Source organism: Lampetra fluviatilis, chromosome 5, assembly GCF_964198595.1.
Source record: "Lampetra fluviatilis chromosome 5, kcLamFluv1.1, whole genome shotgun sequence".
Lineage (NCBI taxonomy): Eukaryota > Metazoa > Chordata > Hyperoartia > Petromyzontiformes > Petromyzontidae > Lampetra > Lampetra fluviatilis.
In genome coordinates this window covers 18,681,571-18,701,960 of record NC_136279.1, presented here as the reverse complement: position 1 = coordinate 18,701,960, position 20,390 = coordinate 18,681,571, and the positions used below count along the sequence as shown (strand labels likewise).

Below are 20,390 nucleotides of genomic sequence, written 5' to 3'. Positions count from 1 at the left end.
CGTAAGTAAAAAATTTAAATTCATAAAAGTAAAATAATGATACAGCAATCGTGCTGTGACGGTTCCACCTGAAGACGGAAGCTTGTGTTGCCTCCGAAATGTCGTGATTTTTATTTTATTAATTTAAATGTTTTACCTACGTTACTTTACCGAAAAACCCTAAGAATAGTAAGCACTTTCTTTAGGCTGCGAATCGCACTTGAGCCACAGCGCCACCACGTGGTAAAGCGCGCGACTCGGACAAATTAAAACCCTGCTGCTGCGAAAGTTGTTGTTGGAGCTGTAGGCGATAATCAAACTCGAGTCGTTGGGGTTCAGAGAGCACTCACTGTGCTTACCACAACGCCACCACTCCACTTGGCACAACCCGGAGATTGTTGACCTTTTTGCGTCGAATGATCTAACAGGGCAGGGTCGATGGAATTAAACGCAAAACCAAATCTATTGTATTCGATGGGGTGGGGGGGGGGATTTCTAGTAGGTGGTTTGTGGCTGGCCTGAGAACATGACACATTCACACGCCACTCAAATATCTCAGGAAAGCGGGGAAAAGTTTATTTCTTTACTTCAAGTGCGCAGAAACGCCATCGCAATTACCATCTTCAAATGCCGTAGGCGCGACAACCGGAACAACTTAAATATGAAATCCGACGTGAAAAATAACACAACTGTAAAAAGAAACCATTCCCACCTGTGTGGGTGGCCTGGTTAGACGCGTGCTCACCGACAAATTGAAATATTGGGTAAGGGGCCTTTCCTCTACGCCTCGATATTCTCTCTCTCTCTCTCGGTCTCAGCCTTCTCCTGGGTATCCCTGATCTCCCATAATTTTCCTGGGCTGCTGGTCTCAACCGGGTACTCTGCCCTGGGTCTCCATCTGCTCAATAATGCAGCCCTGATCTCCACGAGCTTATATCTCAGGGCCGACGGATTCCTCCCAGGTTCGTTGACCTCCCTTGAAACAAATGCCTGGTTCTCAAATCGGTTCTCAGATGGTATGAAATAAAGGTTATCGGTATCCGATCTTCCAGGGTTACCAGTCCCCCTTTCCCTTGGGGTTCCTGGCAGAGGTCGCAACCGGGTACCCGATACCCGTACCCTACCCGATACCCGGCTACCCGTACCCGGTCGGGTACGGGTACCCGTTTGCGACTCTGGTGCGGCCGCGTACGGGTAGACCGTGAGTCACTGGTGAGTAACCGTTTGTCACTCATTTCCCAGCGTCTTGTCTCTTCTCACAATTCAAGTTCCTAGAATCAACCCACCCGCGCCTGCAACATGGCTTCACCCCAGAGGTCGCAATCGGGTACCCGATACCCGTGCCCTACCCGATACCCGGCTACCCGTACCCGGCTGGGTACGGGTACCTGTTTACGACCCTGGTGAGGCCGGGTACGGGTAAGGAATCAAAACCCGTTTGCGACCTCTGGTTCCTGGTCTCCTCCAGCCGACACCGTCCGTCGAGTTGAGACATCGCGGCGGCGGCAGTGACGAACGTCAACACCAAGTTGCCGCGGTGTCGACCCGGCGACCTGGGTCGGCGATGGTCGGCTACCGTTTGCGCAGCGTCTTGCCGAAGGTCACCTCGTCGCGGTTCCGGATGCCATAGCTGTGGCGACAGGAGACGTTCGTTTAATTGGAGATGCGGTCGTGGTCGGACATCGAGACTTGCACTTACGGTCAGGACTCGAGGCAGCCAATCATCATCATCCTCATTATTCAATCATCGTCATCATTGTCATCATCATCATCGAATTGGTCTTGGGTCCATAAAATGAGTAGTCACTTTATGGGAAATCAAGACTGGGTTACATTGCTTGTTAGAGCAGGGAGACGCTTAAGTGCACAAGACAAAGATCCCCCGTATAGTTTTAGCATATTTTTTTGGTGCAAATGCTGTTAGCGAGTAGCATCTATGAAGGCGAGTAGGTTAAACGTTGAGTTTTATAAGGGCACCACGGGGTGACCAGCCCCTCCCCACCCAGTCCCACCCCACCCTCCCCACCCAGCCCCTCCCTCCCCACCCAGCCCCTCCCTGCACGACGGACAGACACAATAATCCCCCGTGGGCTGGTGTAACCAGGAGGTTCCTACCAGTAAAACTCCATTTAATTTCAAAGCCTCTTCACGTCTCCTGCCACCCATGTCAATGCACCTGTCGAATGTTTGCGCTCTTGAATCACGCGACCCCTGGATGACCCCCGGATCATCGTGGCAATTTGTGGACCGGTTGAGGAGTGCGGAGGTGAATTATTACCCACCCAGTGTTGACGTACAACTGTTCTTCCCATAATGGAATGTGACAGCAACATCTTATGAAACTTTACTTTCAGTATAAATAAGTGTATTCATTAATACTCTTGTCAATACCGATGGGGTTTGTTACTCAACAGGAACTAATATGTAACTTTTGATATGCCCATTGAAAAGTGTTCATCAGCAAACATTAAAACACGGAGTCATGTGCAGCCCACGTTTTCGTGTCCACTTCCTCTCTGGAATCTCCATTTACGAGCTATGTGGAAGGGTGATCGCACAAAAATAAAATCACCGATATCTTTCTTTTTCCGGCAGTGCTGTTGACGAGCATATTGAGTTTGTATCCGTGCTCATGCACCGCTGCACGATGCGGCGTCACCAAACAATACAGCGTCAACTTAAGAGGCTTGAGGTTTCTCAGTGGTAGCAGCGCAGTGTTAACCCTCTGCGCTGCTACGGATCTCTGCATTACGGCATCTGCAAGTGGATGCCAGGGGTCCCAATGGCAGCGTTTGTTTGGGCCTGGTAAGGACCATCTTTGTTTTCCGATCCTTGACTTTGATTGTTGCTCCCCGTACCGGGAGGTCGTCAGAAACGGTACCCGAAGCGATGCCGACAACAGCGAGGGATCGCGTGAAGAGGGTGGGGGGGGCGTGGGAGGGCTGTCGTCATCACCCCCCCCCCCCAGTGGGTGGACGCGAGGTGGATGCCGAAACTCACTCCTTGAGCAGCTTGGAGTCATCGAGTAGCTGGTGACCCTCAAACACCATGTGGTAGGTCCTCCACACGTACCTCCTGCGTAAAGACAAAGATCCCCCGCGTAGCCTTAACGGACTGTTGGGACAAGTGCTGCTGTTCGCGAGCACCCACGAAAGCCAGCAGGTGACACGAGGGTTTGAGTGGCCGGCTCAACGCCGAGCCGCCTTCGTCTGCCCAATGCTGATGTTCACGCGCTGCACCTGGTAGTCATGTAAGGCCGAGTCTACCTAGGGGAGGCCCAAGACTGGTTCAGATGATGAGAAAAAATTATGAAAAAAGAATAGGCTTTAGCCTTTCCGTCAATAATACAGGCGTGTCAAGGTTCAGATATTCGTAGGGCAGTGCACTGACCACTGTGTCACCGCTCCACACGCGAACATACGCACTCGCATGTTCTGCAGAAGTGCTGGCCGGGCAATGAATGACACTCCTAATGTGTGTGCGTCACAAAACAAACATGCCTCTCATGTGAGCGTGTATATGGCATGAGTTTGTGAAACTCCACGGGAGTCTCCGTATATTTAAGCACGTTAATATATGTGCCTAATGTGAAGAAAGATTTCAATCCTCTGCGATATACATCAAGCTGAAAATGTTTCCAAAGCATGCCGATGTGAATGCTTTGGATTGTGTAGCAAGGGTAAGGAAGAAGAAGGCACGAGTCAAAGACGCACGAGTTCTAGACATCACGCCGACTATTGAATCAGGCAAAGTGGGCAGGACACGTCATCGCCGGAATTGACGATGGCCGGGTGGTCGAGGCCAACAATGGAATGGCAGATGAAAGAGGTCATGCGCCCAAGAGGACGACCCTCACGCCACGGAGACGGAGAAGTAAAATCGTTCCGTGTGAAGCGTTGCATTGTGAAAACGCGAAAGATGGCATGGGAAGAGCCTCATCCACCAGTGGACAGATCACGGCTGACGATGACGATGTGCGAAGTGGGGACGCACCAGCTGACGAGGCGCGTCCGTGACTCGCGCTCCATCTTCAGCTGCATGTGGCGCCGCAGCGCCTTCTTCAGGTCGAGCACCGATGCATCCTGCTGCACGACGACCGCTGCACCACACACATCATCAGCGTCGTCGTCATCGCCACCACCCTCATCATTACCACAAACACCACCACCACTATCATCATCATTATTACCACCACCATCACAATCGTCGACGCCATCACCACCATCATTACCACGAACAACATCGCCACCATTGCCACCATCTCCACAACCATAGTCATTATCACCGTCGTCATCATCATCGCCACCACCCTCATCATTACCACAAACACCACCACCACTATCATCATCATTATTACCACCACCATCACAATCATCGACGCCATCACCACCATCATTACCACGAACAACATCGCCACCATTGCCATCATCACCACAACCATCGTCATTATCACCACCACCACACCATCATTGTATTACTACCAACATCATCACCACAACCATAGTCATTATCACCACCACCACACCATCATTGTATTACTACCATCACCACCACCACCATCATTCTATTACTACCAACACCATCACCATCACCATCATTCTATTACTACCAACATCACCACCACCATCATTCTATTACCACCATCACCATCACCATCATTCTATTACTACCAACACCATCACCATCATTCTATTACTACCAACACCATCACCATCATTCTATTACTACCAACACCATCACCATCATTATTCTATTACTACCATCACCAACACCATCACCATCATTCTATTACTACCAACACCATCACCACCATCATTCTATTGCTACCAACACCATCACCACCATCATTCTATTGCTACCAACACCATCACCACCATCATTCTATTACTACCACCATCACCACCACCATCATTCTATTACCACCATCACCACCACCATCATTCTATTACTACCACCATCACCACCACCATCATTCTATTACTACCAACACCATCACCACCATCATTCTATTACTACCATCACCACCACCATCATTCTATTACCACCATCACCACCACCATCATTCTATTACTACCACCATCACCACCACCATCATTCTATTACTACCACCATCACCACCACCATCATTCTATTACCACCATCACCACCACCATCATTCTATTACTACCACCATCACCACCACCATCATTCTATTACTACCATCACCACCACCATCATTCTATTACTACCACCATCACCACCACCATCATTCTATTACTACCATCACCACCACCATCATTCTATTACCACCAACACCATCACCACCATCATTCTATTACCACCAACATCACCACCACCATCATTCTATTACTACCAACATCATCACCACCACCATCATTCTATTACTACCATCACCACCACCATCATTCTATTACTACCAACACCATCACCACCATCATTCTATTACTACCAACACCATCACCACCATCATTCTATTACTACCAACATCACCACCATCATTCTATTACTACCAACACCATCACCACCATCATTCTATTACTACCAACACCATCACCACCATCATTCTATTACCACCAACATCACCACCACCATCATTCTATTACTACCAACACCATCACCACCATCATTCTATTACTACCAACACCATCACCACCATCATTCTATTACTACCAACACCATCACCACCATCATTCTATTACTACCATCACCATCACCACCATCATTCTATTACTACCAACACCATCACCACCATCATTCTATTACTACCATCACCACCATCATTCTATTACTACCATCACCACCATCACCATCATTCTATTACTACCATCACCATCACCACCATCATTCTATTACTACCAACACCATCACCACCATCATTCTATTACTACCATCACCATCACCACCATCATTCTATTACTACCATCACCACCATCATTCTATTACTACCATCACCACCATCACCATCATTCTATTACTACCATCACCATCACCACCATCATTCTATTACTACCAACACCATCACCACCATCATTCTATTACTACCATCACCACCATCATTCTATTACTACCAACATCACCACCACCATCATTCTATTACTACCAACACCATCACCACCATCATTCTATTACTACCAACACCATCACCACCATCATTCTATTACCACCATCACCACCACCATCATTCTATTACTACCACCATCACCACCACCATCATTCTATTACTACCAACATCATCACCACCATCATTCTATTACTACCAACACCATCACCACCATCATTCTATTACCACCATCACCACCACCATCATTCTATTACCACCATCACCACCACCATCATTCTATTACTACCACCATCACCACCACCATCATTCTATTACTACCAACACCATCACCACCATCATTCTATTACCACCATCACCACCACCATCATTCTATTACCACCATCACCACCACCATCATTCTATTACTACCACCATCACCACCACCATCATTCTATTACTACCAACACCATCACCACCACCATCATTCTATTACTACCATCACCACCACCATCATTCTATTACTACCACCATCACCACCACCATCATTCTATTACTACCATCACCACCACCATCATTCTATTACCACCAACACCATCACCACCATCATTCTATTACTACCACCATCACCACCACCATCATTCTATTACTACCAACACCATCACCACCATCATTCTATTACTACCATCACCACCACCATCATTCTATTACTACCAACACCATCACCACCATCATTCTATTACTACCACCATCACCACCACCATCATTCTATTACTACCATCACCACCACCATCATTCTATTACCACCAACACCATCACCACCATCATTCTATTACCACCAACATCACCACCATCATTCTATTACTACCAACACCATCACCACCACCATCATTCTATTACTACCAACATCATCACCACCACCATCATTCTATTGCTACCAACACCATCACCACCATCATTCTATTACTACCAACATCACCACCATCATCATTCTATTACTACCAACACCATCACCACCATCATTCTATTACTACCAACACCATCACCACCATCATTCTATTGCTACCAACACCATCACCACCATCATTCTATTACTACCAACATCACCACCATCATCATTCTATTACCACCAACACCATCACCACCATCATTCTATTACCACCAACATCACCACCATCATTCTATTACTACCAACACCATCACCACCACCATCATTCTATTACTACCAACATCATCACCACCACCATCATTCTATTGCTACCAACACCATCACCACCATCATTCTATTACTACCAACATCACCACCATCATCATTCTATTACTACCAACACCATCACCACCATCATTCTATTACTACCAACATCATCACCACCATCATTCTATTACTACCAACACCATCACCACCATCATTCTATTACTACCATCACCATCATCATTCTATTACTACCAACATCATCACCACCATCATTCTATTACTACCATCACCATCATCATTCTATTGCTACCAACATCATCACCATCATCATTCTATTGCTACCAACATCATCACCACCATCATTCTATTACTACCAACACCATCACCACCATCATTCTATTGCTACCAACATCATCACCACCATCATTCTATTGCTACCAACATCATCACCACCATCATTCTATTACTACCAACATCACCACCATCATCATTCTATTACTACCAACACCATCACCATCATTCTATTACTACCAACACCATCACCACCATCATTCTATTACTACCAACACCATCACCACCATCATTCTATTACTACCAACATCATCACCATCACCATCATTCTATTACTACCAACATCATCACCATCATCATTCTATTGCTACCAACATCACCACCATCATTGTATTACTACCAACACCATCACCACCATCATTCTATTACTACCAACATCATCACCACCATCATTCTATTACTACCATCACCATCACCATCATTCTATTACTACCAACATCATCACCATCATCATTCTATTGCTACCAACATCACCACCATCATTCTATTACTACCAACACCATCACCACCATCATTCTATTACTACCAACATCATCACCACCATCATTCTATTACTACCAACACCATCACCACCATCATTCTATTACTACCAACACCATCACCACCATCATTCTATTACTACCATCACCATCACCACCATCATTCTATTACTACCATCACCATCACCATCATCATTCTATTACTACCAACATCATCACCACCATCATTCTATTACTACCATCACCATCACCACCATCATTCTATTACTACCAACATCATCACCACCATCATTCTATTACTACCATCACCATCACCACCATCATTCTATTACTACCATCACCATCACCACCATCATTCTATTACTACCATCACCATCACCATCATCATTCTATTACTACCAACATCATCACCACCATCATTCTATTACTACCAACACCATCACCACCATCATTCTATTACTACCATCACCATCACCACCATCATTCTATTACTACCAACACCATCACCATCATCATTCTATTACTACCAACACCATCACCACCATCATTCTATTACTACCAACACCATCACCATCATCATTCTATTACTACCAACACCATCACCACCATCATTCTATTACTACCAACACCATCACCATCATCATTCTATTACTACCAACACCACCACCATCATCATTCTATTACTACCAACACCATCACCACCATCATTCTATTACCACCAACATCACCACCACCATCATTCTATTACTACCAACACCATCACCACCATCATTCTATTACCACCAACATCACCACCATCATCATTCTATTACTACCATCACCATCATCATTCTATTACTACCATCACCATCATCATTCTATTACTACCAACACCATCACCACCATCATTCTATTACTACCAACACCATCACCATCATCATTCTATTACTACCAACACCACCACCATCATCATTCTATTACTACCAACACCATCACCATCATCATTCTATTACTACCAACACCACCATCACCATCATTCTATTACTACCAACACCATCACCATCATCATTCTATTACTACCAACACCACCACCACCATCATTCTATTACCACCAACACCATCACCACCATCATTCTATTACCACCAACACCATCACCACCATCATTCTATTACTACCAACACCATCACCACCATCATTCTATTACCACCAACATCACCACCACCATCATTGTATTACTACCAACACCATCACCACCATCATTCTATTACTACCATCACCATCACCACCATCATTCTATTACTACCAACATCATCACCATCATTCTATTACCACCAACATCACCACCATCATTCTATTGCTACCAACATCACCACCACCATCATTCTATTACCACCAACATCACCACCACCATCATTCTATTACTACCAACACCATCACCACCATCATTCTATTACTACCAACACCATCACCACCATCATTCTATTACTACCATCACCATCACCACCATCATTCTATTACTACCATCACCATCACCACCATCATTCTATTACTACCAACATCACCACCACCATCATTCTATTACCACCAACATCACCACCATCATTCTATTGCTACCAACATCACCACCACCATCATTCTATTACCACCAACATCACCACCACCATCATTCTATTACTACCAACACCATCACCACCATCATTCTATTACTACCAACACCATCACCACCATCATTCTATTACTACCATCACCATCACCACCATCATTCTATTACTACCATCACCATCACCACCATCATTCTATTACTACCAACATCACCACCACCATCATTCTATTACTACCATCACCATCACCACCATCATTCTATTACTACCAACATCACCACCACCATCATTCTATTACTACCAACACCATCACCACCATCATTCTATTACTACCAACACCATCACCACCATCATTCTATTACTACCAACATCACCACCACCATCGCACGGCCGAGCGGTGGCTCCTTACGCAGGACATCGCCGTCTTCGCGCACGACCCGAACCGTCATGGCGCGGCCGTGCTCCAGGGCGATCTGGGACCGAATCTCCTCCAGCGTCACCTGCGCAGCACCACGGCAACAGCAGTCGTGGTCACAGTCTCTCTGCTCTGTCAGAATACTGTTGCCGCGTCGTCACATCCACACCGCGTGCAACTGACGCGGGTCGCAGCGCTCCTCTCTTCCGCTCCCTCGCTCGCTCCGCTCTGGGAATTCAGACTCGCCGTCTCTTAGCCCCCCCCCCTCTCTCCCTGCCCCGTCCCCCGCCCCCCCCCCAAGTTCTTACAAGAGTAAACTTGCTCAATTCTCGTACGTTACAACTTTGATTGCGCTGTAAATTGGTTGATGAAAAATCTTGAGGAGCCTGGACTGGGATGTTGGGTCCATGCCGTCTTGAACTGTTTTATGACGATGACAACGCGGATGACGATGTACAGGGTGGTCCAGATGTCTTGTTACCCCCATTTAATTCGCAAAAACTGAATATGTTTTACATACCAATGGGTGCGTAATGTAATGTTATCAATATATCACTTCATTAAATATCATCATTGTCAATATTAATAATGTCCTTGTTAAGGGTCCAGTAAGTCTATCCGAGAACCAGCATCGACTTCGGCGGCATTTCCTACGAGACATTTTAGGCAAAATTGCCAGGTCCACTTGAGAAAAATGTATTATTCTTAAGAGCATCTTTCCATTCTTCTGTTGTCCTGTACCTTTCTTTTGAGACCCATCCTTTGATAAATCCCCATGGTGAGCTATCACAGGAGGAGAGATCAGAACTCCTTGGAGGCCAATTAAGCGGTGGTGTAAAATGTATTGAGCCTCTGCCTATCCAATTATCCCCCAAAAAACTAAATTTAGGAATTCTCGAACAGAGATTGCGTAGTGGCCAGGTGCCCCATCCTGCTGAAGGCAAACAAGCCCAAGAAGATTTAAACTTTCAAGCTGTGAAACAAACCAATCCTTCAACATGGTTAGATACAAATGTTGATTAACAGAACCATAAAAAAAATAAGGACTAAACAAATGTTTGCTTGATATCGCCGCCCACATCACAACATGTGGTGGATTATGTTTTGACTGTTCGTAATAACGTGGATTAACTTTACTCCAAAATATTTTACATTTCTATTACGTGCACCGCGATAAATTGCACATTCGTCTGAAAACAAAAAAACCTTACCAAGTTGTGGGAGAATCTCAAAAACTTCACCAAACTGGCCACAAGCTTCGCTCCTTTTTTGTAAGCCCGCATCGCTTAGCTCGTTGACAAACGTAGGCTTGAACGATTTCAATTTACGATAATCTTTCATGCATGTTAACAGTGTGGTTTTTGGGATACCAAGTTCGGATGATCTTTTTCGGAGTGACTTTTCGGGCGAGCGCTCGACCGATAGGGCAACTGCTGCGCATTGCTCCTTTCGCTTAGAAGGTCTCCCAGTCCTTTTTTTGTCCAATATCGATCCTGTGGAAAACAGCTTATGCTCCCACCTCAGTATTGTCCATTTGGGTGGAGCGTCTTTGTTAAATCTTTCACAAAAATCCTTTCGGACATCTTTCATAGTTTTTCTGGTGTGTGATCTTTCATGCGCCCATATGCTCACTACAAGCCGTTCTTCAATAGTATATGAACTCGTATCAGCCATCTGAAATAAATAAGTAAGGTTTATTTAAAACACAAATAAATAAGCAAAGGGAACAAAATGTTAGGGGTGAATAAATTCGAAGGGGGGGGGGGTCACAAGACATCTCGACCACTCTGGACATCCACTGCTAAATGACAGCCTGCCTACGCGATACGGGTCGTGGGAGTTGATCGACCAAACTTTACCGTGTTGATCAGTGTGGATTTAGGACAAGTAGTACAGATGTGGGAGCATTGAAACCGAGCACAATAGATTGTGCTGCAGTATAACAACCTCTGTGTGCATGGCGATTGCCAATCCACACGCTTTGCATCAAACTATGACCCATATCTAAGAGAGAGGGTACAGGCCTGTACACAATCTGGTAGTTCTCCAGCACAGATTCAAACAGGCCCGACTCTGCTGATGAGACAATGATTGTCGAAACCGGTCCACAGTTTCACTCATCTTGAACCAATGGTGCTGGAATGATGCGCTCCCAGAAGGCCGAGAATGTGTAAAGAAAAAAAAACTTTATTTTTTATGTAGAGGGAGAGATGTGTGAAAAGAGGCTTATTAATTTCCACACACTATTCATGTAAAATCCTGGTTGGCGTCTCAGATTTGACCAGATGGGGTGCATTACACTGGTCAACAAAAAAAAAGTTTTTTTCTGGCCTGGACTTTTGCAGCTGTTTTAGACTAATTTCAGGGTGCTGATTCCAAATCTGATCTCAGATTTGCTCTATCACATCTCATTTTATGCTATCGGCATACCCCATTTTCATTCATTTTACCCGAAATTAACTCTGTCACTTATGATTGCAAGTTGTTGCGAGTCAGTGACTGCTTTAGTGTTAAAATATAGTGCTGTATTTTTAGGATAGTGCGTTTATAATATCATTTTATGTAGATATCCACATTTATTTAATATTTTTCTTCGGCAGTTTTTATTGAAAATGCAATATTTGATATCTCAAAAACCTGATGTGATAGACAAAAACTGATGCCAGATTTGGAATCAGCACCCCAAAATTACATTAAAACCGTTGGAATACCTTATTCCAGAAAAAGTGTGTTGACCAGTGTTATAAGTGATGAGGTCATAGGCTATGGTGACGATGAAGAAACATTACTCTACCACTTCCACAGACAAAGATTCCCTGTATAGCGCTGCCCGCCTTTGTCTCCTCAGTGGCGATGTTTACACACTGCACCAGGCACTCATTTGAGGCCGAGTCGACCTAGGGGAGGCCCAGGACCGACAGGTTCAGATATTCGTCACCGATGTTGACTGTGAGCGGGAATTGAACTCGGGTTTGTAGCGCAGCGCACGAACCGCTGCGCCACTGCTCTACCTCCTCCCCCCACCCCCACTGACCCCCACGGGGAGGTCGCACAGCAGGGGGTCCTGGAGAATCCTGGCCATGCCCTCCTGGAAGACATCCAGGAACTGCGTGTGGCTCATTTTCTCCTCGTCCTCCTCGTCATCATCCTCCTCGTCCTCCTCGTCATCGTCATCCTCCTCATCACGATCTCGTTTGGCATCTTCATGAACTTTGCCGCGAGCAGCTTCTTCATCACAGGAAACGTCAACATCAAATACACAAATATCACCGTCATTGTTTTAACAGTGTAACACAAAAGTTGTTTTTGTTCCTGGGTAGTGTTATTTCCTAATTGCTGATGCCTCAAAAGTACAGAAAATGGTTATTATTCCCCACAAACTTTGCTTTTTTGACCAGGACAGTGAAAAATCTTGACTTAAAGCTTTCGTGACTGCAGGAATTCATATTCTTGGATCTTTCGGTAAAGTCGCGTAGATAGCGGTCGTCTTTTCCTGAAGATGACCGCTTGTGTTGCGATCGAAACGTCGTAGTTTTTTCTAAAAAAAATTTGTGGAGAATAAGTCATTTTCTATACTTTTTAGGCATAAGCAATTAAAAAATAACACTTAGTACCCAGGAACAAAACTTGTGTTACAATCGCCACCATCATCGCAACCTTAATCATTATCACCACAATCATCCACACCAATGTCCCACAGCTATGACCATGGACTGGTGGAGTGGTGGTGCCATGGTTAGCGCACCACACGATTAATTACCGACCACGGCTCATATCAGTAGCGAGTGACATCTGCATCAGTCCTGGGCCAATCCCCTTCCCCAACCTCCATCACCCAGCGTGAAGTATGGTCAAACAACCTCTGTGAGCGACATGGCATTGGGAGGCCTTCATCCAGCAGTGGACTGACAAAGGACTGCAATTAATATCACTGACGCTGCTGTTAATAATCACCATAACCATCACCACGAACCTTACCATCAATACCGTGAAAATTCAGTCACAGTTCCTATGATCACTGTTTCATTGCTTTCATGGCTTTATTTTGGTGATTTCGAAAAGTGTATTGGTTTCGCCATGTTTGTTTGTTGTAGTACAGAGTTAGACTGATGGCCTTAATCTAAGTTGTCTTGTGGTTGTTGTTGGTTGTTTGACTTGCATCCCACTGGGATTTTTGCACACAGCGTTGGTGTACAGTGATTTTTTTCCTGCAATATTTTGCTGTCTTTTCTTGGATTTTCTGTTTGCACTTAGTCACATATTCACTTTAAGATGTTTTTTGTTCATGTTTTTTGTTTGTCGCGGTTGCACCCGATTCAAGAGCCGAATGGCTCACAGGGCTATACCTAATAAATCAACTTGAACTTGAATACCATCCTTCAAATTCAGCATCACTTCCTTTACAATCATCAAGCGTATTAACACGATTATATCATTAAACTTCACCTCCATCCCCATCACCTCGTCGCTCCTCTTCATCGTCTATGCGACCTCCAGTCTCTCCATCGCGAGTCTCATCCCTGGTCTCCTCTGCCTTGGTCTCCTCTGCCTTGGTCTCCACGTTGGTCTCCATTTCACGAGCGGGGGAGAAGTTCCACTCTGTGAGAAGGGACAGGAGAATTGGGCCGCAAACCAAAAACCTGGGACCTCAACTCAGCAACCCTACCCAGGATTAAAAACCCTGGACTCAACAAACCCAAGAACCCAGGACTCAAACTCAGGACTCACAAATTCAAGAGCCCAGGATTCACAAACTCAAAAACCCTGGACTCAACAAACCCAAGAACCCAGGACTCAAACTCAGGACTCACAAATTCAAGAGCCCAGGATTCACAAACTCAAAAACCCTGGACTCAAAAAACCCAAGAACCCAGGACTCACAAATTCAAGAACCCAGGATTCACAAACTCAAAAACCCTGGACTCAAAAAACCCAAGAACCCAGGACTCACAAATTCAAGAACCCAGGATTCACAAACTCAAAAACCCTGGACTCAAAAACCCCAAGAACCCAGGACTCACAAATTCAAGAACCCAGGATTCACAAACTCAAAAACCCAGGACTCAAACTCAGGACTCACAAACTCAAGAGCCCAGAATTCACAAACTCAAAAACCCAGGATTCACAAATTCAAGTAAATTCAAGCACCCAGGACTCATAAACTCAACAACCCAGGAATCAAACCCAGGATTCACACATTCAAGAACCCTGGACTGAAACCCGTTACTCACAAATCCATGCACCCATGACTCACAAACTCAAGAACCCAGGACTCTTCAACTCAAGTAACCAGGACTCACAAACTCAAGTTCCAATTGTATTTGTGTCACCATGTGAGCAGCTCCAAAGACCTGGGGATGAGTCTCGTTTGCGAGGGTGACTCACATTGACAATGGCTGTCCTATAGACGTATTGTGTACACTCCCCACGTCTCTTCTCCCCTCGTTCACACCGACCCACATTGACCAGCGCGGTGAAGCATGGCCGCGTCACCACGATTGGCACGGCCCTCATCCAGCAGTGGAAAGAGTCGGCCCACTCTGCACTGGTCGTACTGTACCTTAAATACGCGGCTCCTCGTGATTGGTTGGTTCACGACAACGTGACCACCCCTCCCACCGCCCCTCCCGCCGATATCAGCCAATCACGCGCGAGCAATGTTAATGAGGGGGGGAGGGGCGTCTCGTTCCGGTCACGTGGTCGGCTCGTACAGTTCCACGCGGCGAGGTACAGTAAGGAGTGCAATATTTGTACAGTAATTAATGTTTTACGTTTCGATGGGGGTGGTGAATTTAAAGTTGCGGCGTTTACCTCGCCGAAAGTATTACGAGGGGGGGGGGGGGGGTAGAATTCGGGGCCAAATTTTCGATTTTAATCGACAAAAAAAAAATACCACCAGAAATGAAAGTGAGACTCGGGTATAGTAGTAGGTTTTTACCCTTTTAAACTGGTACAAAACTGACACCTTTATTCAAGGCATCATGTTTGTTATTGTTTGTTATTGCAAACATGATGCCTTGAATAAAGGTGTCAGTTTTGTACCAGTTTAAAAGGGTAAAAACCTACTACTATATTTTGCCACTGGTAAAAGAGATCTCATAGTGTAAATGCTTACCCCGAGTTCTCAAGACTCTGATATTGCACTGTGTTTGAGTTGTACGCCTTCTGGTGTCATCTGGTCCAACACCAATGGGGACTAGGCTCTAAAGAAAGCTGTCTCGGGTGTGGACCAATCAACTTCAAGGACAGTGCATACTATTATCATTATCAGAGTTGCTTCTTTTTGTTTGCTTTTTTGACTACTTGTGTTGTGGTCATTGCAAACATGATGCCTTGAATAAAGGTGTCAGTTTTGTACCACTTTAAAAGGGTAAACACCTACTATATTTTGCCACTGGTAAAAGAGATCTCATAGTGAGACTCGGGTGTTAATTTACGATTTTAAATTACAAAAATGTATCGCCAGAAATGAAATGCCCACAGAGACTCATGTGTCCGGGTTTGACTGCGGGTTTTGTGTTGTTCTCAAAACTTGAGTGATTTCATCAAATTGTACGAACCCACGGTGTAGTAGGGTCAAGCACATGGCCATTGTCAAAATGTTACTATTGTTATTTCATTTGACCATACTCTACGTGACTTTACCGAAAGAACCAAAGAGTATGGATTCCTGCAGTCACGAAAGCTTCAAATCTAGATTTATTTTACCAGTTAAGACCCACTGAGCTGTATAGCTAATTTTTTTTTAGAAGCGACTTTGGTCATCACAAATGATAGCTCAACCAAGTGGCTTATCATGTAGGCATTTAAAGCAGAAGCCAAACGCATGTCGGTTCTAAATGTGGAGGGGAAAACCCGGAGGAACCCGGAGAAAAATCCACGCGACCACGGGGGCGAAAGAGAGAGACACGCAAACTGCAAATACGCAGCAGGCGTCGGGGTCGAACCCACGACCTCCTGCGTACCATGCGAGGTAGTCAACATTTCGCTCCCACGGCTTTGTGAGGCTATCATTCAGCAGTGGAGTGATCATAGCTGACGACGATGATGATGATGGACTGCACCCACTCGCGAGCTCACGGCGCCACTAATCGCCGACGGTTTATATGGAGAAGGGTCGTTGCCGAAACGTCGCCTGTTATATATTTAACCCTTGTAAAGTCACGGTGTTATTGCCGAATGTTTCAACGTATATTCATTCTCTATACGTTCTCTTATCTCTCCTTCAGTGAGCATGTACACAAATACATGTTGATGAATATATAACACCGTTTTTTCTCATTAAGAGGGAGAAAAAATCATTATGGTTGATTGGCCTTGGGAAACGGATGAGAGTCAGATGGGTGGGTGGTGTAATATGAATATTTACTTTATAGCCTTGCCTCTGGGGAAGTTTTTATCGAGACACAAGGCGTCCCCTGTTTATCCGCACTCTTGATTTTGTGTTCCATTGGTTGTTGAGATCCAACGGCCTAGGATCGACCCCGGGGTTTTCTTGTAAGTATTACGCCTGGCTGCTTGACACAAAGGGGCTAGGCCAGGCACCGGCAACCAAAACAAGGGGATTTTTTTTAATTCAGTAAACACATTCCTGCGGAGGGAGCTGGTAGGAACGTTGGGTTGCTCGGTCAATGGCCAGGGTCAACGGCGGCGTGGTGTATTCCGCAAATATGCCCGACTGTGAGGGCGGGCACAGGTCGGCGTGAGTAGGTTAAACGTTGAGTTTTATACGGGCACCACGGGATGACCAGCCCCACCCAGCCCCTCTCCACCCAGCCCCACCCCTCCCATTTTTGTATGCACGACGGATGGACACAATAATCCCCTGTGGGCATGTGGAACCAGGTGGTTGCTACCAGTAAAAAAACAAGACGACATTTCAAGAGCCGCAATGCCACGTGGCGAATTCGAGACGGTGGGTCCATCAATCGCGTCACGAAGTAGCCCTTTAAAGAGCCCACACGCACCTCCGGAACCGCAGATTGTCGACCCCTGGGCCACGGTTATGGTTCCCAACATGTTTGGTATGAAGGCCACCCCTCCCAAAGAGTGCCCTGAGACCCCTCGTTCTCCTCGGAGAGATCACATGTCCACGCCTCTGGTCAACGTGGTGTTGTTAAGAAGGCGTTTGTTTCATGTTGTGCATTAGTGGTGTGCGTTGCTGCCCAAACGTGGCACTGATGTTACCTCCTGGCACGCTCGAAATATCTCCTGCACGGTATCCATTCTGCAGCCTGTAACTCCCCCTCGCCCCGGGAGACAGGGTGGGAGCGTGACCCACAGGTTGAGAACTGCTTGTTTAGGACTTGTACAGGGTGTGGGTTTGACTGCGGGTCTGCGTGTTCAGTCCCCAGGCTCCGTGAGCTCTGCTGCGAGGAGAGGAGCGATGCTGCTGTTCTGCCCGACGTGTGGGAACGTGCTCGTGGTGGAGGAGGGGCAGAAATGCTTCCGCTTCGCCTGCAACACGTGCCCCTATGTGCACAGCATCACACGCAAGGTGAGGCATCGGCGCGTCCTTGGGTACTGTGACGGGTGGTGTGTGTGTGTGATGCGAGGGGAGTGATGTGATGAGAACTGTTTGTGTGTGATGTGAAGGATGAGATGTGGGGGAGTGATGTGGTGTGTGTGTGTGTGTTGGGAGTGGGGAGCGGTAGTGTAGTGGTGAGTGCAGTGCACTATGAATCCAGTGACCCGAGTTCGATTCCTGCTTACTGCCAACACCAGTGACGATCATATGAACCAATCCTGGGCCTCCCCTAGGTCGACAAAGCCTAAAATGAGTACCTGGTGTGATGTGTTAACATCGGCGCTCGAGAGACAAAGGTGATCTGGTATGGTGCTGGCCACCCACCCACTCATGTGCCGTGTGAGCCTTCCTAGGTGCTTGCGAATAGCATGTGCCTCAACAGCTTTCTATGACGTGTTTGTACCTAGTTATGTGTCCACGTGCAGTGCAAGAGCCGTTTACGTTTTTTGTTGTCGTTGTCTTCCTTTGGTCGACGCTGTCGCAACGTGCCGGAGCAGATTACGTCGCGGAATTACCCGAAGCTGAAGGAGGTGGACGATGTGCTGGGTGGAGCCAAGGCCTGGGAGAACGTGGACTCCACCGCAGGTGTCTCCCCTTTCTCGCATGAACCATCATCACGCGAACTCCTGGTCATCCTCGCAGCGGCGGCTTTTGGCTGGCCATCGAACGAAGACGATCACGGCGTCGCTCGCGCTTTCAGATGCACTTCTGTGACTGTCTGGAATGCTCCTGCCGATATTAGGAAGCCGTTGGAGCTCTGCACTTTTAAATCATCCAGATCGAAAACTCATTTCTTTCAAACTGCTCTTTGTGTTGAGTTTGTCGTCCCCCCACCCCGCACCGCCGATTAGCACGGTTGGCTATGTATGGTGCGAAAAAAGTTCAACATACCGTACATCTTAACGTAGTTTATATCGCTGTATCATCTCCTCACCGTCATGCACAGCACAACTTCCCCCGCCCCCCCCTCCCCCTGTCGCCCTATAGATCAATTCTGGACTGTGAAGCGCACTTTTAAATCCTCTAAATGTTCTGAACCCTCTATGGGTGTCCGTTATAATCTTCGCTTGCTCGGGTGTGGGTGCGCGCAGCGTTCCTTATATGTTGCGTGATAGGCCGTTGACTTGGGAATGTTTTATTATAATTCATTATAATTTATTTTTACTCGCGAACAACACTTGCCCCAAAAGTCTGTTAAGGCTACATGGGGGGGGGAATCTTTGTCTTGCCCTCCTCTTCAGAGCAGTGCCCCAAGTGCCAGCACCCCCGCGCGTACTTCATGCAGATCCAGACGCGCTCGGCCGACGAGCCCATGACCACGTTCTACAAGTGCTGCAACGCGCAGTGCGGCCACAACTGGCGCGAGTGATCGGCGCGGCGCGACGCTGCCAGGCCGCAGCGCCGCCCGTGATGGGGCGACGACGGCGACGACGACGACGACGTCGTGCGGTCTCTTTAATGTCCCCCCCGAGGCAGCGGACACGACGGAATCGGTGTGAAGAACGCTTTGTTGATCCCCTTGCGGAAAGGATCGTACGGTGGCTTCATTTATGGACCCGTCCGACAAAGGTTCACCGTGTGGCGGTGCCAGTGAGAAACATTTCGTGACGTGATACACACACACACACACGCGCACATGAACTATTACATTATCGCTGAATGTTTTCCTGGTAGTTGGTAGACCTGGGAAGTGTTCTTCTTCTGCAGATGGCTGATGTTGATGTCGATCAACAAGTATTTTACATTAAAGCAGTTGAGCCAGATAATCGCTTTCAGTAGTAGCGGAGTGTTTCGCTGTGATGACTGCGCAATGGTGCGTGAATACT

The 20,390-nt window shown here is 46.5% G+C and overlaps 2 protein-coding genes across 2 annotated transcripts; one reads left to right on the top strand and one right to left on the bottom strand.

The window, feature by feature from the left end:
- Positions 1-532: 532 nt before the first annotated feature.
- Positions 533-15,591, bottom strand: SNRNP25 (small nuclear ribonucleoprotein U11/U12 subunit 25). Its single transcript, XM_078857077.1, has 7 exons — positions 15,423-15,591; positions 14,484-14,636; positions 13,072-13,265; positions 10,032-10,122; positions 3,973-4,078; positions 2,980-3,054; positions 533-1,609 (listed from the first exon to the last, which is right to left on the bottom strand). The coding sequence occupies exons 2-7, from the start codon at positions 14,608-14,610 to the stop codon at positions 1,552-1,554; spliced, it is 651 nt and encodes a 216-aa protein (XP_078713203.1). The 5' UTR covers positions 14,611-14,636; positions 15,423-15,591; the 3' UTR covers positions 533-1,551.
- Positions 15,592-15,713: 122 nt separating this feature from the next.
- On the top strand, positions 15,714-20,330 carry POLR3K (RNA polymerase III subunit K). Its single transcript, XM_078857096.1, has 4 exons — positions 15,714-15,764; positions 18,385-18,534; positions 19,062-19,149; positions 19,806-20,330. The coding sequence occupies exons 2-4, from the start codon at positions 18,424-18,426 to the stop codon at positions 19,931-19,933; spliced, it is 327 nt and encodes a 108-aa protein (XP_078713222.1). The 5' UTR covers positions 15,714-15,764; positions 18,385-18,423; the 3' UTR covers positions 19,934-20,330.
- Positions 20,331-20,390: the final 60 nt, after the last annotated feature.